Source organism: Anomaloglossus baeobatrachus, chromosome 4 (assembly GCF_048569485.1).
Source record: "Anomaloglossus baeobatrachus isolate aAnoBae1 chromosome 4, aAnoBae1.hap1, whole genome shotgun sequence".
NCBI classification, from domain to species: Eukaryota; Metazoa; Chordata; class Amphibia; order Anura; family Aromobatidae; genus Anomaloglossus; species Anomaloglossus baeobatrachus.
This window is the reverse complement of record NC_134356.1, coordinates 656,642,022-656,666,677: the sequence shown is the minus strand read 5'-3', so window position 1 is coordinate 656,666,677 and position 24,656 is coordinate 656,642,022. Positions and strand designations below refer to the sequence as shown.

The 24,656-nt window shown below is 43.6% G+C and overlaps 1 protein-coding gene across 3 annotated transcripts in view; it reads right to left on the bottom strand.

The window, feature by feature from the left end:
* The window catches only part of PDE4A (phosphodiesterase 4A), a 1,076,361-nt gene that overhangs the window by 116,803 nt on the left and 934,902 nt on the right, over positions 1-24,656 (bottom strand). The window contains exon 1 of one of the 3 annotated variants that reach the window (XM_075346508.1): positions 8,285-8,981. The exons of the other annotated variants lie outside the window; for them this stretch is intronic. Coding sequence (XP_075202623.1) covers positions 8,285-8,553 — 269 coding nt within the window. The 5' untranslated portion in view covers positions 8,554-8,981. Of the gene's footprint in view, positions 1-8,284; positions 8,982-24,656 lie in introns of those variants that run through there. 3 annotated transcript variants of the gene reach the window in all.

The following is a 24,656-nucleotide window of genomic DNA, read 5'->3' as shown; positions in this document are numbered from 1 at the left end:
TATATCTCTGCTTGCGGTCAGTGAATGTGACTGATCCAAAACAATTACTGGTAACATAGAGAATCCAAACACTTGAAGATGTCTCATACATTGCTGAGCTGAGGGAGGGGGGCGCATTCGCAATAGAACGGGTCTAATGATATGGATCCACGGTTTTCGCCTCAGTCAATGACCGTACAGGGAGGCCGGCGTTGCGGTGGGTAGAGCAGACGTCACGTACAGCGCTGCGGTTAGTGACTGCTGATAAGAGGACGGCGCTTGTCACAAGACTTATCAGATTTCTTCAGGATGTGTGACTACTTCATACTGAGAGGGGAGGGTATGATACTAAGCGTAAGATGTCACTCATGTGCCAAACCACAGGGCCTGAACACCTCAGCTTTGTGCCCCATCCGTTTCCTTTTGGGGCTTAAAGGGGGTTATTCCCATCTCCAAGCTCCCATTCCGATAAGTAGTAGGTGTAATAATAATAATATTAGCAAATACCTCCAATTAAGACATGTAGTATTAGAAATGTCTCTTACCTCATGTGCAGGGCATTGCAGGACCTTAGGTATCCATGGTTATGTTCACTCAGTGAAAGTTAGGTATCCATGGTTACATGCACAGCAACTGTCACTATATGAGTGAACGTAACCATGGTATACCTAAGTTCCTGCAATGCCCTGCACATGAGGTAAGAGACCTAGCTAAATCAGGAGAACTATACTACATTTCTAATTGGAAATATTAGCTAATTATTATTATTATACCTATATGTAGGATCTTGGAGATGGGAATACCCCTGCAACCACTATAGTGCAGGGCATTGCAGCTTAGGTATTAACTATCGATATGCAAGCTGCAATGCCCTGCACATGAGGAAAGAGACATGGTTAATCAGGCGGACTATACTACATTTCTGGTTGGAGGTATTAGCTAATATTATATCTATATGTAGGAGCTTGGCGATGGGAATACCCCTGCAACCACTATAGTGCAGGGCATTGCAGCTTATGCATCCACTATGGATGCCCTGCGCATGAGGTAAGAGACCTAGCTAATCAGGAGAACTATACTACATTTCCAATTGGAGGTATTTGCTAATATTATGACTACACCTATGGAGATGGGAATACCCCTGCAAGCACTATTGTTAATTATATTAGCAAGGACTCCAATTAGTTCTCCTGCTATAGCCAGGTCTCTTACCTCATGTGCAAGGCATTGCAGCTTACATATCCATGGTTACGTTCACTCCTATAGTGAGTTAGTTGCTACCATGGATACGTAAGCTGCAATGCCCTGCACATGAGGTAAGAGACATAGCTAATCAGGAGAGATATACTACATTTCTAATTGGAGGTATTTGCTAATATTATTACACCTATGTCTAGGCTCTTGGAGATGGGAATAACCCTGCAACCACTATAGTTAAAGGGGCATTCCCCTTTCCTACATATAGGTGTAATAATAATAACAACATTAGCAAATACTCAAATTAGAAATGTAGTATAGATCTCCTGATTAGCTATGTCTCTTACCTCATGTGCAGGGCATTGCAGCTTACATAGCCATGGTAGCAACTAACAGTCACCATATGAGTGAATACATGGATACATAAGCTACAATGCCATTCACATGAGGTAAGAGATATGGCTATATCAGGAGAACTATACTACATTTCTAATTGAATATAGCCATGTCTCTTACCTCATGTGCAGGGGATTGCAGCTTACGTATCCATGGTTACAGTCACTCATATAGTGAGTTACTTGCTACCATGGATACGTAAGCTGCAATACCCTGCACATGAGGTAAGTGACATAGCTAATCAGGAGAACTATACATTTTTAATTGAAGGTATTTGCTAATATTATTATTACACCTACTACATATTAGGATAGGATCTTACAGATGGGAGTACCCCTTTAACTATAATGGTTGCAGGGGTATCAGTCACACCCAAACCAATAAAGTCTTTACGACATTTAAGGCAGAGGTAAATAGCCAGGATCAGAGTGATCTCCAATCCCAGGGGTAAAAGCAAACCAAGATATGTGTACTACGGTGATGAGCCATTTTAACATTGGGTTAAAAAAAAAAAACAAAAAAAAACAAAAAAACAAAATCAAACTAATTTCTGTAACTGGATTCCATTTCCCTTTCTTTATTGTTTATTATTGTGTAATGTTGTTGTTTTGTAATTCTTTTCTTTCCTGTAAAAAAAAACAAACTTTAGAAAACTCTAAAATAAATAATTGTAAACATTTTTTTACACCGTTTGTAGCACAGTCTATTGCTGGCTGCAGAAGGAGTCAACTGAGAATCCATCAGTGAGCTCATTCTGACGGTCCAACGGGAGTCTGCATTAACTGACTTTTTTTTTTTTTTTTTAGCTTTTCTCAGCTTTTTCCCTTTTCTAGCCTGTGTGTTGCACAGTCTTTTGCTGGTTGCAGAAGGAGTCAACTGAGAATCCATCAGTGAGCTCGTTCTGACTGTCAAATGTAAGGGTCTTTGTACCTTATCTGACTTTTTTTTTTCCTTTTTAGCTCTTCTCAGCTTATTTGTGACCACAGATCACATCAAAGCTGAATTATGTGGAGAGACAAAGAGCCTAACAGTCAAACGGGTGTAAAATTATTCATGAATCTGAATTGCAAAAATGAGGTTTAGCCACAAATACATGCAATTATGGATAAATGACAAGATGCCGGTATAGTAATGGAGGCATTTAAAGGGACCATACCCTGCACAGTCTCGCATTACGTATATACAGGAGTGAACAGAAAATAAATGGCGTAATATTGTGCACATTAGTTCTGCATAATACACGTAGGAAGCGGAGTACAATAAAGCTGAAGAGCTTACAATCCAACCCAGGAGTGAAGAGAGCTCCACAACATCTATGCTGCGTGCGTGTGTGAATACATAGCGGTGAGTGGGAGTATAATATATACTATTACAGCTATACATCATCTCCGGAGGTAATATCCCCATATAATACCTGATGAGATCAGTCAGCAACACTTCACCCAAGAATCCATCCCCTGCAGAAATCAAAAAGCTGCAAGGAAAAGACCGGGGGAACCTGTCCTGCAGAGCTGACAATCCACTCCTGTAATACACAGGAAAGCTGCATATTACAGCCATAGGAAAATAGGGGAAGCATGAAGAACGGACCACTATGAAGAAGAGAGGAGAACTACAGCAAGGAACCTTCCAAATCCTGGACTACAGCAACATCCAGTCCAACCTTACCCACAATGGGATCAGGACTTATTAGGGCGGGGTGCAAAAATAACATCTTGTGGAGAGAGTGGGTGGAGAGGATATATGGAGTAATAGGAGGAGATATAGGGAAGATATATGGAGTAATAGGAGGAGATATAGGGAGGATATATGGAGTAATAGGAGGAGATATAGGGAAGATATATGGAGTAATAGGAGGAGATATAGGGAGGATATATGGAGTAATAGGAGGAGATATAGGGAGGATATATGGAGTAATAGAAGGAGATATAGGGGAGGATATATGGAGTAATAGGAGGGGATATAGGGAGGATATATGGAGTAATAGGAGAAGATATAGGGGAGGATATATGGAGTAATAGAAGGAGATATAGGGGAGGATATATGGAGTAATAGAAGGAGATATAGGGGAGGATATATGGAGTAATAGAAGGAGATATAGGGGAGGATATATGGAGTAATAGGAGGAGATATAGGGAGGATATATGGAGTAATAGGAGTAGATATAGGGAGGATATATGGAGTAATAGGAGTAGATATAGGGGAGGATATATGGAGTAATAGGAGGAGATATAGGGAGGATATATGGAGTAATAGGAGGAGATATAGGGGAGGATATATGGAGTAATAGGAGGAGATATAGGGGAGGATATATGGAGTAATAGGAGGAGATATAGGGAGGATATATGGAGTAATAGGAGGAGATATAGGGAGGATATATGGAGTAATAGGAGAAGATATAGGAAGGGTATATGGAGTAATAGGAGAAGATATAGGAAGGGTATATGGAGTAATAGGAGGAGATATAGGGAGGATATATGGAGTAATAGGAGGAGATATAGGAAGGGTATATGGAGTAATAGGAGGAGATATAGGGAGGATATATGGAGTAATAGGAGGAGATATAGGGAGGATATATGGAGTAATAGGAGGAGATATAGGGAGGATATATGGAGTAATAGGAGGAGATATAGGGAGGATATATGGAGTAATAGGAGGAGATATAGGGAGGATATATGGAGTAATAGGGGGAGATATAGGGAGGATATATGGAGTAATAGGGGGAGATGTAGGAAGGGTATATGGAGTAATAGGAGGAGATATAGGGAGGATATATGGAGTAATAGGAGAAGATATAGGGAGGATATATGGAGTAATAGGAGGAGATATAGGGAGGATATATGGAGTAATAGGAGGAGATATAGGAAGGGTATATGGAGTAATAGGAGGAGATATAGGGAGGATATATGGAGTAATAGGAGGAGATATAGGGAGGATATATGGAGTAATAGGAGAAGATATAGGGAGGATATATGGAGTAATAGGAGGAGATATAGGGAGGATATATGGAGTAATAGGAGGAGATATAGGGAGGATATATGGAGTAATAGGAGAAGATATAGGGAGGATATATGGAGTAATAGGAGGACATATAGGGAGGATATATGGAGTAATAGGAGGAGATATAGGGAGGATATATGGAGTAATAGGAGGAGATATAGGGAGGATATATGGAGTAATAGGAGGAGATATAGGGAGGATATATGGAGTAATAGGAGGAGATAAAGGGGAGGATATATGGCGTAATAGGAGATATAGGGAGGATATATGGAGTAATAGGAGGAGATATAGGGAGGATATATGGAGTAATAGGAGGAGATATAGGGGAGGATATATGGAGTAATAGGAGGAGATATAGGGGAGGATATATGGAGTAATAGGAGGAGATATAGGGGAGGATATATGGAGTAATAGAAGGAGATATAGGGGAGGATATATGGAGCAATAGAAGGAGATATAGGGGAGGATATATGGAGTAATAGGAGGAGATATAGGGAGGATATATGGAGTAATAGGAGGAGATATAGGGAGGATATATGGAGTAATAGGAGGAGATATAGGGAGGATATATGGAGTAATAGGAGGAGATATAGGGAGGATATATGGAGTAATAGGAGGGGATATAGGGAGGATATATGGAGTAATAGGAGGAGATATAGGGAGGATATATGGAGTAATAGGAGGAGATATAGGGAGGATATATGGAGTAATAGGAGGAGATATAGGGAGGATATATGGAGTAATAGGAGGAGATATAGGGAGGATATATGGAGTAATAGGAGGAGATATAGGGGGATATATGGAGTAATAGGAGGAGATATAGGGGGATATATGGAGTAATAGGAGGAGATATAGGGAGGATATATGGAGTAATAGGAGGAGATATAGGGGAGGATATATGGAGTAATAGAAGGAGATATAGGGGAGGATATATGGAGTAATAGGAGGAGATATAGGGAGGATATATGGAGTAATAGGAGGAGATATAGGGAGGATATATGGAGTAATAGGAGGAGATATAGGGAGGATATATGGAGTAATAGGAGGAGATATAGGGAGGATATATGGAGTAACAGGAGGGGATATAGGGAGGATATATGGAGTAATAGGAGGAGATATAGGGGAGGATATATGGAGTAATAGAAGGAGATATAGGGGAGGATATATGGAGTAATAGGAGGAGATATAGGGAGGATATATGGAGTAATAGGAGGAGATATAGGGAGGATATATGGAGTAATAGGAGGAGATATAGGGAGGATATATGGAGTAATAGGAGGAGATATAGGGAGGATATATGGAGTAACAGGAGGGGATATAGGGAGGATATATGGAGTAATAGGAGAAGATATAGGGAGGATATATGGAGTAATAGGAGGAGATATAGGGAGGATATATGGAGTAACAGGAGGGGATATATGGAGTAATAGGAGGAGATATAGGGAGGATATATGGAGTAATAGGAGGAGTTATAGGGAGGATATATGGAGTAATAGGAGGAGATATAGGGAGGATATATGGAGTAATAGGAGGAGATATAGGGGAGGATATATGGAGTAATAGGAGGAGATATAGGGAGGATATATGGAGTAATAGGAGGAGATATAGGGAGGATATATGGAGTAATAGGAGGAGATATAGGGAGGATATATGGAGTAATAGGAGGAGATATAGGGAGGATATATGGAGTAATAGGAGGAGATATAGGGGAGGATATATGGAGTAATAGGAGGAGATATAGGGGAGGATATATGGAGTAATAGAAGGAGATATAGGGGAGGATATATGGAGTAATAGGAGGAGATATAGGGAGGATATATGGAGTAATAGGAGGTGATATAGGGAGGATATATGGAGTAATAGGAGGAGATATAGGGAGGATATATGGAGTAATAGGAGGAGATATAGGGAGGATATATGGTGTAATAGGAGGAGATATAGGGAGGATATATGGAGTAATAGGAGGAGATATAGGGAGGATATATGGAGTTATAGGAGGGGATATAGGCAGGATATATGGAGTAATAGGAGGAGATATAGGGAGGATATATGGACTAATAGGAAGAGATATAGGGAGGATATATGGAGTAATAGGAGGAGATATAGGGAGGATATATGGAGTAATAGGAGGAGATATAGGGAGGATATATGGAGTAACAGGAGGAGATATAGGGAGGATATATGGAGTAACAGGAGGAGATATAGGGAGGATATATGGAGTAACAGGAGGGGATATAGGGAGGATATATGGAGTAATAGGAGGAGATACAGGGAGGATATATGGAGTAATAGGAGGAGATATAGGGAGGATATATGGAGTAATAGGAGGAGATATAGGGAGGATATATGGAGTAATAGGAGGAGATATAGGGAGGATATATGGAGTAATAGGAGGAGATATAGGGAGGATATATGGAGTAATAGGAGGAGATATAGGGAGGATATATGGAGTAATAGGAGGAGATATAGGGAGGATATATGGAGTAATAGGAGGAGATATAGGGAGGATATATGGAGTAATAGGAGGAGATATAGGGAGGATATATGGAGTAATAGGAGGAGATATAGGGGAGGATATATGGAGTAATAGGAGGAGATATAGGGAGGATATATGGAGTAATAGGAGGAGATATAGGGAGGATATATGGAGTAATAGGAGGAGATATAGGGAGGATATATGGAGTAATAGGAGGAGATATAGGGGAGGATATATGGAGTAATAGGAGGAGATATAGGGAGGATATATGGAGTAATAGGAGGAGATATAGGGAGGATATATGGAGTAATAGGAGGAGATATAGGGAGGATATATGGAGTAATAGGAGGAGATATAGGGAGGATATATGGAGTAATAGGAGGAGATATAGGGGAGGATATATGGAGTAATAGGAGGAGATATAGGGAGGATATATGGAGTAATAGGAGGAGATATAGGGAGGATATATGGAGTAATAGGAGGAGATATAGGGAGGATATATGGAGTAATAGGAGGAGATATAGGGGAGGATATATGGAGTAATAGGAGGAGATATAGGGAGGATATATGGAGTAATAGGAGGAGGAGATATAGGGGAGGATATATGGAGTAATAGGAGGAGGAGATATAGGGGAGGATATATGGAGTAATAGGAGCAGATATAGGGAGGATATATGGAGTAATGGGAGGAGATATAGGGAGGATATATGGAGTAATAGGAGTAGATATAGGGAGGATATATGGAGTAATAGGAGTAGATATAGGGAGGATATATGGAGTAATAGGAGGAGATATAGGGAGGATATATGGAGTAATAGGAGGAGATATAGGGAGAGGATATATGGAGTAATAGGAGGAGATATAGGGAGAGGATATATGGAGTAATAGGAGGAGATATAGGGAGAGGATATATGGAGTAATAGGAGGAGATATAGGGAGAGGATATATGGAGTAATAGGAGGAGATATAGGGAGGATATATGGAGTAATAGGAGGAGATATAGGGAGAGGATATATGGAGTAATAGGAGATATAGGGAGGATATATGGAGTAATAGGAGGAGATATAGGTAGGATATATGGAGTAATAGGAGGAGATATAGGGAGAGGATATATGGAGTAATAGGAGAATATATAGGGTTATAGGAGGAGTTAATACAGTTTCATTATTCAAGTAATATTACTCAATATGAAATAATAGAAGAAGTATTTTGGAGAAATGAAATTCTCTTTCTCACCAAAACTGAAGGCTCCGGTGTTTGCGGAATTCCCGAATACTCCTATTGATCCGTAATTTCTTCAAGTAGGTCGGAGAAGAACATGGGAAAAATACGGGAGACTGAGGAGACTTTTCCTGGTTCTTGAGTCTCAGGATTGGGGGTTCATCACCACTTGTAGGCAGAAAAGCATCGTCCTCCTGATCGCTCATCGAGGACGTTCTCTCGGGGATGGTGGGTAAGACGCCCTTATTGTGGCCAGATACCGCCTGAAGTTCAGACTCCCCCATAACAAGTCTGGATCGCCAAGTCTATAGGGGACTGTATAGCAGCAGACACATGCGCCCTCCTGACAGATACTTCTAAGGATCCTCAAGACGTCAACTGTTCAGCCTTACCAAGAAGTTTTCTTCAGCAGACCCCAATGAATGGTGGATGCCTCCTGTTCTTCTGCAGGTTCAATCCCAGGAGTTGAGGGATTATGGGATGTAATGCTGCTCCCACAAGGCTCACATGAAGTAAATAACTGAAGAAAATTGCACAGAAGTGTTGTGTGCGTGATCAGGAGCGAGACGTGTTATTCACACCGCTCACAAGATAAAAATACCCTCCTGCTCCTCCAGGATCTGCGGACGGTGGAGGGTCAGGTCCGCGCTCTGCCCCTACAAGACCCAACAGGTACAAGGAGCGCCAGAGCCAAGTGTGAGCCCCGGGTAATGAGGGCACAGCTAAAAGGGACTGCTTGTCTTACTAAGTTCCGTCTGTCTGACCCCAGCTGCTTCCGTCTATGAGAAAGCAGAAGAAGGGGAGAGCGATAAGGAGGGAAGGAGGGGGAAGGAGAGAGCGAAGGAGAGAATGAGGAACGGAGAGGAGGAGAGTGCTAGATCTAAGAGTATTAGACAGGAGAGTATTAGACAAGAGGAGGAGAAAAGCAGACTGGAGGAGGAGAGTGACTTGTAAGAAGGAGAGTATTAGACATGAGGAGGAGAGTATTCGTTATGAGGAGAGTAATGATTATAAAGAGAAGTAATAATTTTAGGAAGGAGAATATTAATAATAAGAAGATAAGTAGGAGATAAGGAGGAGAAAGGTGGAGAGTACTGGAATATAAGGAGGACAGTTCATTGTAAGGAGGAGAGTGTATTGGATGCACGGAAAGGAGGAGAGCATTGGATGCACGGTGGAGGAGGAGAGCATTGGATGCACGGTGGAGGAGGAGAGCATTGGATGTACGGTGGAGGAGGAGAGCATTGGATGCACGGTGGAGGAGGAGAGCATTGGATGCACGGTGGAGGAGGAGAGCATTGGATGCACGGTGGAGGAGGAGAGCATTGGATGTACGGTGGAGGAGGAGAGCATTGGATGCAAGGTGGAGGAGGAGAGCATTGGATGCAAGGTGGAGGAGGAAAGCATTGGATGCAAGGTGGAGGAGGAGAGCATTGGATGCAAGTAAAGGAGGAGAGCATTGGATGCAAGGTGGAGGAGGAGAGCATTGGATGCAAGGTGGAGGAGGAGAGTATTGGATGCAAGTAAAGGAGGAGAGTATTAGATTCATCCAATACTCTCCTCCTTGCATCCAATACTCTCCTCCTTTTTTTGCATCCAATATTCTCCTCCTTTTCTTGCATCCAATACTCCTCCTTTCCTTGTATCCTTTACTCTCCTCCTTTCCTTGTATCCAATACTCTTCTTTCCTTGCAAGGAGTAGAGTATTGGATGCACGAAAAGGAGGAGAGCATTGGATGCAAGGTGGAGGAGGAGAGTATTAGATGCAAGGTGGAGGAGGAGAGCATTGGATGCACGGTGGAGGAGGAGAGCATTGGATGCACGGTGGAGGAGGAGAGCATTGGATGTACGGTGGAGGAGGAGAGCATTGGATGCAAGGTGGAGGAGGAGAGGATTGGATGCAAGGTGGAGGAGGAGAGCATTGGATGCAAGGTGGAGGAGGAGAGCATTGGATGCAAGGTGGAGGAGGAGAGCATTGGATGCAAGGTGGAGGAGGAGAGCATTGGATGCAAGGTGGAGGAGGAGAGTATTAGATGCATCCAACACGCTTTTCCTTTCCTTGCATCCAATATTCTCCTCCTTGCAAGGAAAGGAGGAGAGTATTGGATGCAAGGAAAGGAGGAGAGTATTGGATGCAAGGAAAGGAGGAGAGTATTGGATGCAAGGAGGAGAGTACTGGCTATAAGGAGTATAGTATTCCATGTATGGAGGAGAGTATTATTAGCTATGACATGTGGAGTATTTGCTGTAAAGCGGGAAGTATCAGATATAAGGGGGAGGGTTGCTCTTATGGGAAGGAAGCGATTCACTTTACTTGTGGCAAGGAAAGGCCTTTACAGTAACAATGTAGCTATTCATGAGAGTAAGACCTGTCTTGTACTTCCATGGTCGGTGGTTGGCGGTAGCCGGTGAACGCGGGGTCAGGGTATTACTCTGCAGCAGGCAGACTAGCAGTGCAGCGCAGGGACAAACAGGGAAATGTGAGGTTCACAGGAAAGTGACAGAAAGGACTGACCCTGTCAGCCAGACACCGGACAGACGCAAGAGCTGCACATTTCGAGGAAGTCTGATATGTGCATGTGATCACACCGCACAGCCCGCACATACAGTATAGCAATGTCCTGACTGTGTGACAGCGGCCTGACGATTGTGACAGGTGTGACCAATGTCAGCTCAGTGCAGCGCCAGCTAAATATACACTGTAAGGAACGAAGGGCCGGACCTGTCCTGACACAAGCACGGTCATGTAAGTCCCTAGTGTCTGTGATAGGAGGGGCAGACTCCAGGTCACATAGCTCCTCCCTCCTGACTGTCTCCCTGTGATAGGAGGGTCATCTTCCATGTCACATAGCTCCTCCCTCCTGTCTCCTTGTGATGGGGGGCAGACTCCAGGTCACATAGCTCCTCCCTCCTGACTCTCTACCTGTGATGGGGGGCAGACTACAGGTCACATAGCTCCTCCCTCCTGTCTCCCTGTGATGGGAGGGGCAGACTCCAGGTCACATAGCTCCTCCCTCCTGACTCTCACCCCATTAGGCAAAGAACTAATACCATTTCATACACAAGCTTTTCTCGAACATAATAACCAAAATGCAGGTTTTAATTATGAGTAAATGCAGGATTCAGGATTTGGCAGCAGAACATAAGAGGGGATGGAATATTATGTAATAAAATTCATCTGTGGAAATGGGAAGAAAAAAAATGAAGCTTTGGATTCCCTCCATCCCTCTCTATGAGGGGATAGCTAGAGGGTAAACTACAAGTTGGCACAAGATGGCTCACGGAGCGGGAACAGCCCGAGCACACAAAGTTCTCCACTAACAAGCCTCCTTTATGAGGTTTCATAAACTGGGAATACTTAAAAATGTCGCACCTCAAAGCAGAGGGGTCACTGAAAGTCATGGCACCCCATAGTAAAGTGAGAATAGGTCACAACTCGAGTCACTGGACTGTAGTGATAGTAATGTGTGATTGTGGGGGTTGAAGCTGCAGGAGCTGGCACATCAGTCATACTACCAATCGCGAAAGGTCGAAGGTCAAAAACAATTCATCAGATAACCCCTTAGAGAAAACCTGGGAGTGTTTAAGTTGCCTGAAACACCCTCAGTCACAGGAGGGAGAAGGATCCAGGTACAGGACAAATGATAAGGAAAATGTTCTGGCAGCTAGAGAGAAGGAAAAGGGTCTGGGGTGAGGGGAAAGGGAAATGATCCGGGTGTGAGGGAGAATGAAGGGGTGGGTCCAGGGGTGAAGGAGAAGAAAACAGGTCCGGGCTTGGAGACGAGGGAGAAGAAAGGAGTTCGGGCATGGGGGTGAGAGAAGGAAATAAATCCAGGGAAAGGGAGAAGGAAATGGGTCTGGATGTGATGAAGAAAGAGGTCCGGGCACAGAGTTGAGTGAGGAGAAAGGGGTTCAAGCACAGGTGTGAATGAGAAGAAAAGGGTCTGGGGGTGAGGGAGCATAAAAGGGTCCAGGCGAGGGGACACGATAGAAGGAAAAAGGGTCAGGGGGGTGAGGGAGAAAGAAAGTCCCAGGTGTGAGGGATAAGAAAGGGCTCCGAGCGCAGAGGCAAAGGAGAAAAAAGGGGTCCGGGGGCAAACGAGAAGGAAATGGTTGGGGGGAATGGGAGAATGAAAAGTGTCCGAGAGGAAAGGGAGAAGGAAATGAGTCTGGGGTTGGGGTGAGGGAGAAGAAAAAGTTTCCAGATGTGATGGAGAAGAAAGGGGTCCGGGAGCGGAAGAGAGGCAGAAGAAAGGGGTTCTGGCACGGGAGTGAGTGAGAAGGAAAAGGGTCAGGGGGTGAGGGAGAAAGAAAAGGTCCCAGGTGTGAGGGATAATAAAGGGCTCCGATCACGGAGGCAAGGGAGAAAAAAGGGGTCAGGGGGCAAAAGAGAAGGAAATGGGTCCATGGGAATGGGACAAGGAAATGGTTGAGGGGAATGGGAGAATGAAAAGGGTCTAAGGGGAAAGGGAGAAGGAAAAAGATCCGAGGGGAAAGGGAGAAGGAAAAGGGTCCAGGGGAAAATAGAAGGAAATGGGTCTGGGGATGGGGTGATGGAGAAGAAAAAAAGTGTCCGGGTATAATGGAAAAGAAAGGGGTCCGGGCGCGGAAGAGAGGCAGAAGAAGGGGTTCTGGCACAGGGGTGAGTGAGAAGGAACAGGGTCTGAGGGTGAGTGAGAAGAAAAGGGACTGGAGGCGAAGGAGAAGAAAAAGGTTTACAATGCTGGAGCGAGGGAGAAAGAAAAGGGTCCGAGGGCAAGGGAGAAGAAAAGCGTCCAGGCACAAGGGCAAGGGAGAAGAAAAGCGTCCAGGCACAAGGGCAAGGGAGAAGGAAGAGGGACTGGGGGCAAGGGAGAAGAAAATCATCCAGGCGCAAATGAGAAGGAAAAAGGGACTGGGGCAGGGGAGAAGGAAAAGTGTACAGGTGCTAGGGGAGAAGGAAGGGGTTGTGAGAGGTGAGAAGTACAAGGTTTTATCATTCACTATATAGGAGGAGGTGAGCTGTGAAATCAGCTATTGTGAATGGTTGATCCCGTGTTATTCACTGTATATATAACAGGTGTTATCAGTCATTGTACAGGAGATGGAGGAGGTGAGCTGTGATATAGGGTTATTCGCTTTCATTGTAATCCTGACTGTGATGAGGAGATTGTGGAGAAGCCATCTCTACTAAATAAAACAGATTCCACATATTTTTCCTAGGTTGTTTTTTTTTTTTTTTTTAAATACAGATATCGATAAGATAAAAAAAAAATATCCACAATTAAAAAAAACAAACAAAAAATATAATATAAAACTCTAAATGATAGTTACTTTTCTGATGACCCGTTCAGTTTAATCCATCCACTGGGCCTTGTGAGTCCTGGCAATTAAAGGCATTGTCTAAGAAATAAAAGTCTGCATTTTCTTTAGAACTAGAACCCCTCTGCAGCTCAGACTCCTCCACCTGAATACAGACACCTACAATCTCAGACATGGCCAATAGGCCAGAGTGGCGCTGTTCTTAAAACTACGGACTTTTTTTTTTTTTAATCTTCCAGAACATTAAAGTAGTTCCATTTGTAATAAGTAACAAAAGTGGATCAATCAATTACTCTCTGTTTTCGGACGAGGTGCCGGTATATTGACGACATCCAGTGCCAACTATCATCAGTTTCTCACTGGTAACGGGGATGGGAAATATTTTGGCAGTGGTGTGAAGAGACGAATGAGAAAGTTCCCAGGAGAAATCTGTCACAATATAAAAATGGTTCTTTTAAAAAGGAAATATTTCTGCAATTTTTCCATTTTAGAAGCCATCAAGGCCTAATTGAAAGCCTTGCTGAAAGTCACAGGATTAAAGTGACACCAACTAAAAGCGGAAACTTCCAAAAGGAAGGGTAAATATAATATAATATAATATATAATATAATATGAGAACAAAAGTTCACAGGGATTGTTTTAGGCGATCTTGTTCATGGACTGTATGAATGTCGCTAACCTGCAGTACCGGACACTGCCTATAGGCAAGGGGGGGCGCCATTTCTGATTCAATATTTTAAGTAGTAATAATTAATGTCTATTTTCTGATCTCCTCTATATTAGTTATACAATTTATACGCATAAAATTACACCCTTTTGCCCCAATTTTACCCCTTATTTTAGATGAACTCTCAGAGTCCTTGTGTCCTGTTACTAGGACCCATTAGTAATTATTATTTGATGCCATATAAAAACATAAAAGAGTAGACCAGATCTAGCAATGACCACTCTGACCACTATAGACAAAACTGAAAAATGGATGATAATAAAATGAACAAGAAACTCCTGTCGGACTTTTTTTTTTTTTACTTTTTCAATTGGAAACAGGGGCCAAGTGCATTTGTAAAGTTTTTTTTTGAAAATTTCTCACCATATTTCTTAATCTTTCTTAGCTCTAGTTACGTTGGGTAAATTCTGTGCATTTTGTAACATCGACAGTTTACACAGGTTTTAGGTGTTCTCTAGTGACGCCTAGTGGCCAAAGTAGGGATCATCATAATGTCAGTTTTCAGATTTGTAGCTGGATACGAAGAATTTAGTGTATAGATTCAAGGCAAAGAGTGTAATTTTGGAAAATTGACCAATTCCATAAATTTACTAAGAATTATATTGTTTAATAGTATTCTTACTTTGTAGCTTTCTTTGTAGAACTGTATGTATGTATATATATATATATGTAAATATTATATATACAGTAGCATGCAAAAGTTTGGGCACCCCTGGTCAAAAATTACTCTTATTTGAACAGTTAAGCAAGTTGATGATGGAATGATCTCTGTCTCTCTCTCTATATATATATATATTTTATCTTTTACAATTTTAAAGTAACACACGAAAATGGACAGAGGGGACCCTGCATGGTTAGTATCTAATCTAGTAGCACCCCCTTTGGCAAGTATCACAGCTTGTGAACACTTTTTGAAGCAGCCAGGAGTCTTTCAATTCTTGTTCGAGGCATGTTCATCCCTTCTTCCTTGGAAATGTCTTCCAGTTCTGTGAGATTCCTGGCTAGTCTTGCATGCACTGCTCTTCCTTGGAGACGTGAATAGACGACCTCAAAAGGTGCAAGCTGAAAGTCCATGCAAGATGAGCCAGGAATCTCATAGAACTGGAAGACTAGACAGGAATCTCACAGAAATGGAAGACGAGCCAGGAATCTCACAGAGCTGGAAGACGAGCCAGGAATCTCACAGAGCTGGAAGACGAGCCAGGAATCTCACAGAGCTGGAAGACGAGCCAGGAATCTCATAGAACTGGAAGATGAGCCAGGAATCTCATAGAACTGGAAGACGAGCCAGGAATCCACAGCTACCGCCTCACCATCGTGCAGAGCTGCCACCCCACCTACTTTCTCCTCCCCAAAATCCTATAGAATGTAAGCCCCCAAGGGCAGGACCCTCTTCCCTCGGTACTAGTCTGTCTATTGTAACATATATGTATTCTGTATGTAACCCCTTCTCATGTACAGCACCATGGAATCAATGGTGCTCTATAAATAATAATAATAAATAATTCACAGGACTGGAAGACTAGGTAGGAATCTCTCAGAACTGGAAGACATCTCCTGGAAGAGCAGGGCATGGAAGACAAGCCAGGAATCTGACAGAACTGGAAGACGTCTCCAAGGAACAGCAGTGCATGGAAGACGATCTAGGAATCTCACAGAACTGGAAGACGAGCCAGGAATCCACAGCTACCGCCTCACCACCGTGCAAAGCTGCCACCCCACCTACTGTCTCCTCCCCAAAATCCTATAGAATGTAAGCCCACAAGGGCAGGGTCCTCTTCTCTTTGTACTAGTCTGTCTACGGTTTCTTGTATATGTATTCTGTATGTAATCCCCTTCTCATGTACAGCACCATGGAATCAATGGTGCTCTATAAATAAATAATAATAAACAATCTCACAGGACTGGATGGCGAGCCAGGAATCTCTCAGAACTGGAAAAAGTCTCTTGGAAGAGCAGTGCATGCAAGATGAGCCAGGAATATCACAGAACCGGAAGACCTCTCCAAGGAAGAATGGATGGAAATCTTTCAAACAAGAATTGAAAGACTCTTGGCTGCTACAAAATGCATTTACAAGCTGTGAAAGGGGGTGCTACTAGGTACTAACCATGCAGGGTGCCAAAACTTTTGCATTGGCCCATTTTCCTTTTTTGTTCATTTAAAATTGTATATCTATTATATAAATATATATAAATAAATATATATATATATATATATATATATATATATATATATATATATATATATATATATATATATTTATTATATATATATATATATATATATATATATTTATTATATATATATATATATATATATATATATATATATATATATATATATTTTTTTTTTTTTGTATATGTGACATCTTTAAACTTTCTGCCTTTTAGAGATCATTTCATCTTTAACTTTCTTAACTTAGTGAGCTAGCTGTGGTAGCTGTGGTGTATTGTCACTTTCGAGCAATGATTGGTTACTTATTGTATAAATAATGGGAAAAACAAAATGTATCAGCAGGCGAGCTGAACACAGGCAATATCTGCTGTATTTCACTGTCCTGGACGGACAAGTATAATTCATGAAACTTGGTCCCCAATTAGCAGGCCGCCCGTGTGTGATCCTCTAGGAGCGGCCCCCGGTGTAGGAGATTTGTCTTGCTCATTATATCCCGCAGTATACCGTTATTATTATGACGGCTTGGTTGTTGGGGGGCTGATTAGGCAGCAGCTTCTCCTGTCCATTAATTAGAATTGATGAGCGTGGGGGGGGGGGGGGGGTCGGTGCATCCTCTGATAGCTTTGCAGGTGAGGGGATTTGTTTTTGTACTCTGCCCATGTAATGAAGGCAGCAGGTGGGGAAGGTCACCTTGTAGACCGGCGCCTGCAGGAATCCACAGAAGAGCACGAATAGTTACATGGACATGATGAGGGGACAGAAGCACGGATTATACCTGTTGGTTAGGAGAATAGCAAATGGCTGGGACGGGTTTATAACCATAGATATTGATGAAGTGGCCGGTTAGGAAATTAAGCATACCTGTCCTTCTAGTCAAAACTTGTAGAAAAGCAAGGTCGGCAGTACCCACAAGTGAAAACTGATTTTGGTGCACACACCAGCCTAATATGTTCAGGAGCTGTCCCACTTCTCAAGCCAAGAAACTTGCCATCCTCTCTTTTTGAGTGGGCAATTCCACTTAAACAGCGTTCTGCCAGCACTATGGATACTAGAACCTTCGTTGTCTTAATTTCCTGGAACACAGTGCTCCTGTTATTGTCTAGTGGCTTATAGCCCACTGTTATGCATGTAAGTAGTTCAACAGAAAGGAGAGAGAATGGCTGGCCCCCACTTCCTGTAGAGAGACAATGACCAGCCCCCCACTTCCTATAGAGATAGTGACCCACCCCCACTTTTTGTAAGGCAATAATAACCCACTCTGTCTAAAGCAATAATTACAATCTTTCACGTCTTGGAATGTAACAATGACCCAAGCCCCAGTTCTAGTGCAGCGAAAAGGACCGACCCCACTTCTTGTAACGCGACAATAACCAGCCCCAAATTCCTAAAGACAGAATACAGGAAGTTTAGATGGGTCAAAGAGACAATGACCAGCCCCCACTTCCTCTAAAGAGACAATGACCAGCCCCCACTTCCTCTAAAGAGACAATGACCAGCCCCCACTTCCTCTAAAGAGACAATGACCAGCCCCCACTTCCTCTAAAGAGACAATGAGCAGTCCCCACTTCCCATAAAGAGACAATGACCAGCCCCCACTTCCTATAAAGAGACAATGAGCAGTCCCCACTTCCCATAAAGAGACAATGACCAGCCCCCACTTCCTATAAAGAGACAATGACCAGCCCCCACCTCCCATATAGAGACAATGACCAGCCCCCACTTCCTATAAAGAGACAATGACCAGCCCCCACTTCCTATAAAGAGACAATGACCAGCCCCCACTTCCTATAAAGAGACAATTAGCAGTCCCCACTTCCCATAAAGAGACAATGACCAGCCCCCACTTCCTATAAAGAGACAATGACCAGCCCCCACCTCCCATATAGAGACAATGACCAGCCCCCACTTCCTATAAAGAGACAATGACCAGCCCCCACTTCCTATAAAGAGACAATGACCAGCCCCCACTTCCTATAAAGAGACAATTAGCAGTCCCCACTTCCCATAAAGAGACAATGACCAGCCCCCATCTCCCATAAAGAGACAATGACCAGTCCCCACTTCTTATAAAGAGACAATGACCAGCCCCCACCTCCCATAAAGAGACAATGACCAGCCCCCACCTCCCATAAAGAGACAATGACCAGCCTCCCCTTCCTATAAAGAGACAATGACCAGTCCCCACTTCCTCAAAAGAGACAATTAACAGAGAGCAAAAGAGAGGGGTGTTCAACACTGCGCCAAAAGATCACTGGGACAGATGTGTAGATTAATGTATCTATATTTTCATCCAGGTCTACGCGTTTCAGGAGCCACTGCCCCCTTCCTCAGGACCGTCAGGAAAGACATTGAGGTTTGTCTTTCCTGACGGTCCTGAGGAAGGGGGCAGTGGCTCCTGAAACGCATAGACCTGGATGAAAAGATACATTAATCTAAACATCTGTCCCAGTGATCTTTTGGCGCAGTGTTTAACACCCCTCTCTTTTGCTCTGTTATCTGCCGTTTTGGGTGGCTGCAGCCTTTGATCATACTCTACATGCGATTACAGTGGTTGTGACTTTCACAACGATATCTGGTGAGTAGTTTCACCCTCCTCCCACCCCTCACATAATGGGGTAAGACCCTATATACGCTTTCTTTCCACAGCTTTCTCGTCTAAAAATTGACAATGACTAGTCTTCATTTATTGAAAAGAGACAATGACCCATTGAAATTTCCTATAAAGAGACAAAATATAGGCAAATCTTCCTGGAAAGTAGAAGACCCACTCCCCACTTCCTGTAGAGAGACAAGGACCCGCTTTCCATTTCCTGTAGAGACAGACCACCTCCACACTTCCTGTACAGAAACAGACCAGCGCCACACTTCCTGTAGAGACACAGACCAGCGCCACACTTCCTGTAGAGACACAGACCAGCGCCACACTTCCTGTAGAGACACAGACCAGCGCCACACTTCCTGTAGAGACACAGACCAGCGCCACACTTCCTGTAGAGACACAGACCAGCGCCACACTTCCTGTAGAGAGACAGACCAGCTCCCCCACTTCCTGTACAGAAACACAGACCAGCGCCACACTTCCTGTAGAGACACAAACCAGCGCCACACTTCCTGTAGAGACACAGACCAGCGCCACACTTCCTGTAGTTAAAGCCTCATATTGTATTTATCTTTTACCCTGTAATATTACGCTTTACTGGCACTTGGTTGTTATATGCATTTGCATTTTATGTAACCATATTTATTTTTCCATGGAAAATTGATTGTATTTTATACTTTGTTATCGCTTGGACCTTTTTGATCTGGTGTCCTCTTCTCCCTTTTTAAGTGTTTTTATTTTGAGAATTTAATAAAAATACAAATGATTTTATTTATTTATGTGTGGAGTTTTTCATATAGGCTTTAATCGACACTTTTTGAACTCCCTTACTTGTTCAGTGTTGGTATATCTGTAGAGACACAGACCAGCTCCCCCACTTCCTGTACAGAAACACACACCAGCTCCACACTTCCTGTAGAGACATGGACCAGCTCCACACTTCCTGTAGAAGCACAGACCAGCTCCCCCACTTCCTGTACAGAAACACAGACCATCGCCACACTTCCTGTAGAGACATGGACCAGCTCCACACTTCCTGTAGAGAGACAGACCAGCTCCCCCACTTTCTGTAGAAACACAGACCAGCTCCCCTACTTCCTGTAGAGACACAGACCAGCTCCCCCACTTCCTGTACAGAAACACAGACCAGCTCCCCCACTTCCTGTACAGAAACACAGACCAGCTCCCCACTTCCTGTAGAGACACAGACCAGCTCCCCACTTCCTGTAGAGACACAGACCAGCTCCCCACTTCCTGTAGAGACACAGACCAGCTCCCCACTTCCTGTAGAGACACAGACCAGCTCCCCACTTCCTGTAGAGACACAGACCAGCTCCCCACTTCCTGTAGAGACACAGACCAGCTCCCCACTTCCTGTAGAGACACAGACCAGCTCCCCACTTCCTGTAGAGACACAGACCAGCTCCCCACTTCCTGTAGAGACAGACTTACTTGTTCAGTGTTGGTATATCTGTAGAGACACAGACCAGCTCCCCCACTTCCTGTACAGAAACACACACCAGCTCCCCCACTTCCTGTACAGAAACACAGACCAGCTCCCCACTTCCTGTAGAAACACAGACCAGCTCCCCCACTTCTTGTACAGAAACACAGACCATCGCCACACTTCCTGTAGAGACATGGACCAGCTCCACACTTCCTGTAGAGAGACAGACCAGCTCCCCCACTTTCTGTAGAAACACAGACCAGCTCCCCTACTTCCTGTACAGAAACACAGACCATCGCCACACTTCGTGTAGAGATACAGACCAGCTCCACCACTTTCTGTAGAGACACAGACCAGCTCCCCCACTTCCTGTACAGAAACAGACCAGTGCCACACTTCCTGTAGAGAGACAGACCAGCTCCCCACTTCCTGTAGAGACACAGACCAGCTCCCCACTTCCTGTAGAGACACAGACCAGCTCCCCACTTCCTGTAGAGACACAGACCAGCTCCCCACTTCCTGTAGAGACACAGACCAGCTCCCCACTTCCTGTAGAGACACAGACCAGCTCCCCACTTCCTGTAGAGACACAGACCAGCTCCCCACTTCCTGTAGAGACACAGACCAGCTCCCCACTTCCTGTAGAGACACAGACCAGCTCCCCACTTCCTGTAGAGACAGACCAGCTCCCCCACTTCCTGTACAGAAAAACAGACCAGCTCCCCACTTCCTGTAGAGACACAGACCAGCGCCACACTTCCTGTAGAGACACAGACCAGCCTCAACTACTTGGAATCTAACTATGTCTCTGCTACTAATGAAATATTACACTCGAAAGCTGCCAATAAGCAGCAACTTAACCAAAAGGGAGACACCTAGTGGCTGACACTATAGGGGGATTTTTTGTGGGTAACACAACTTCATTTTTAAGTAAAGTGATTTGCAGACTGTGTATAGCTCACAATCTCTCGGGCTGTATTGTACATACTGTGTCTATAGCACATCGCCCCTCATTGCTCTGTGCTATATAAGCTGTATAGTTTATAGACTTTATTATGCAATTTAATGGCCCATACAAACTTCATAACGGAACATTCTCAGTGTCGGCACAAGGTTTTTGGCTCCGGGACATAAAATCAGCTTCTGTCAACACCGCGGCCGTCTTATATAGTCAGTTCTGCTACTTTGTGAGGAAACTGATGGAAAAAGATTGTTCTTTCCACAAGTCAGTGAATACAGCGCCGGCATGACCGGCTACGAGTCTGGATTCTGTCACCATAATCCAGCCAAAAGCAACATCCAGAAATTAATCCATCCCACAAGACATGAAAAGCATTACACAGGTCAGAGGCAGGAGAAGGAGAAAACACTCCAGAAATGCCAGTGATGAAATCTTATGTCTGCAGGAGACGCCCGGCCATATATGTCCCGGAAAGTGCCGAGTAATCAATGACTTCTTCTAAGCAGCAATATGGGGGGAATCTATATAGGTTTTGGACCACAAAAACTGTGAAATAAAAAAGAAAACGTAAAAGGGGTTGTCTGAGCGTATTTATTTTTTTATCTTACTATGGGCCTAAGAAATAGCAGGCAACTAGTTGTGAACTACCTGCCTGTTGTGACCGGGGTATTTTTAAAGTCTTAAATTGCGTTAACTAGATGAGCAGCATGAAAATAAGCAAGTTTGCAGGTGACGTGTTTCTATCTGCTATTATTCTCTTACAATGCGTACTTTTATCTTTCATAGTGTACAGCTGGTTTCCATGTGCCTGGCTTTCAGTGCACAGTAGTTACATACCAGGAGAGGGCTTAAAAGGGAATCTCACCAGGTTTTTGCTACCCAGTCTGAGAGCAGCATAATATAGAGATAGTGACCGTGATTCCAGCGATGTGTCACTTACCGAGCTGTTTGCTGTAATTTTGATAAAATTAATGTTTTCTCTGCCGCAGATGCAGCACTATTTGAATATAGAGTAGGGTTATAACGAGCTCATGCAGCTGCTGGACTACCTGGCAACACGTCGAGTAGTCCACTAATGGTAATATCCTGCTGATTAAACAGTGATTTTATCAAAACTACACTAAGCAACCCAAATTGTCTCTCCAAGAAAGGAGACAAACTCTAGCGCAGCGCCATCTATTGGAAGTAGCGATCCTAAAAGTCAAATGTGGATTTTTAACAATCCTTTGCATATGACTTAGGATATATATGCCAGATCAGAATCCAAATTTGCAACTAAGCAACCCAGTAAGTGACACATCGCTAGAATCAGGGTTTCTGTCTCTCCATTATGCTGCTCTCAGATTAGGTGGCAAAAACCTGGTGAGAGAGTCCCTTTAACAAAAGTATTAAAGGGGGTATTTTCAAAGTCTTAAATTACTTTAATTAGTTAAGCAACATGAAAATAAGCAAGTTTGCAGATGACTTTGTTCTATCTGCTGTCATTCTCTTACAATGAGAGATTTTATCTTTCATAGTGTACAGCTGGTTTCCATGTGCCTGGCTTAGAGTGCGTAGTAGTTACGGTCAAGGAAAGGCATTAACTCTTCACAACATAGTCAGCTGTATCCAGCCCATTGATTTCAATGCAAAAGTTAGCTGCTAGTCTCCCTCCCAGCTCCTGACATACTGCTGTTATAAATCTTGCAAAATCTCAAGCCAGCAGCTTTCTGCTCTCTGTCCAGAGCGCCAACATATTCCGCAGCACTTTACAATTCAGAGGTTCATATACAAGCAAGTAATAGTTATAGAAGATACAATAATTAGGGCAAAAATAAAGACAACCCTGCTCGTAAGAGCTTACAATCTATCATGAGATGGGATGAGGGGACAAGGTACAGGTGCTTAATTACAACAACAATCCAGCCATCTCAAAGAAATGGAGGATAGATAAAGGCTGCATGAGCTGGTCACCAGCCAACCTTTGAGATGCTTTTGTGTGCGGTGGAGTTTGACGGAGAGTTATGTTCTGAGAAGACGTGAAGGGACTGCGAGAACTGAATTCGATTAGGGAGTGTGATAAGCCATCCTAAAAAGATGTGTTTTTAGGGAGCGTCTGAAGCTGAGCAAGTTGTGGTTCATCCTAGTTTCTTGGGGTAGAGCGTTCCAGAGGATTGGTGCAGCTTGGGAGAAGTCTTGAAGTCGGGGAGTGGGAAGTTTGGATTTGGGTGGATATTAGTCGAACGTCATTTACGGAGTGTAGAGAGCGGGTTGGGTGATAGAGAGGAGGGTGTAGATGTAGGAGGGTGTAGATGTAGGGGGGTGCCGCACTGTGGAGAGCTTTGTGGGTGAGAACAAGCAATTTAAATTTCATCCTATGATATATGGGCATCCAGTGCAATGACTGGCACAGAGCGGAAGCATCAGAGTAATGATTAGTCAGATAGGTGACCCTGGCTGCTGCATTAAGGATGAATTGTAGTGGAGAGAGTCTGGTTAGAGGGAGGCCAATTAATACAAAGTTACAGTAGTCAAGGCGGGAGTAGATCAGGGCCACGGTGAGGGTTTTTGTTGATTCCAAGGTGAGAAAGGAGCGGATTCTAGATATGATCTAGAGGTGCAAGCGACAGAAGCGGGCAAGAGATTGTATATAGGGGGTGAAGGAAAATCAGTGTTGAGAATAACACCCAGGCAGCGAGAAGGCGGGCTAGGAGTTAACATGGTGCCGCACACCGAGAGGGAGATGTCAGGTTTAGGAAGGTTAGTAGACAGAGGGAGTATAACTTCAATTTTGGAAAAGTTAAGTTTCAGAGCTATCACTACAAGAGAAGAGTCCGCCCTATCGGAAAACAAGAAGTAAGGAGACGGCATAGCTCTGAGCTGCTCAAGAGAGCATATGAGAATACCCCTTTAAGTAATTTTCTAGTTTTTGTTTTTTTTTTTGCAAGGTTACACAAAATTAAAGTTATTAAAAGGTTCATATCCCAATATTTCTAATTTTGAAATTAATGTCCTTCATAAATTGCAATATCTGTACATCCCCCTCCCTTCTGTACACCACCCCTTCTGTACACCTCCCCCCCTTCTATACACCTCCCCCCCTTCTATACACCTCCCCCCCTTCTATACACCTCCCCCCCTTCTATACACCCACCCCTTCTGTACACCACCCCTTCTATACACCTCCCCCCCTTCTA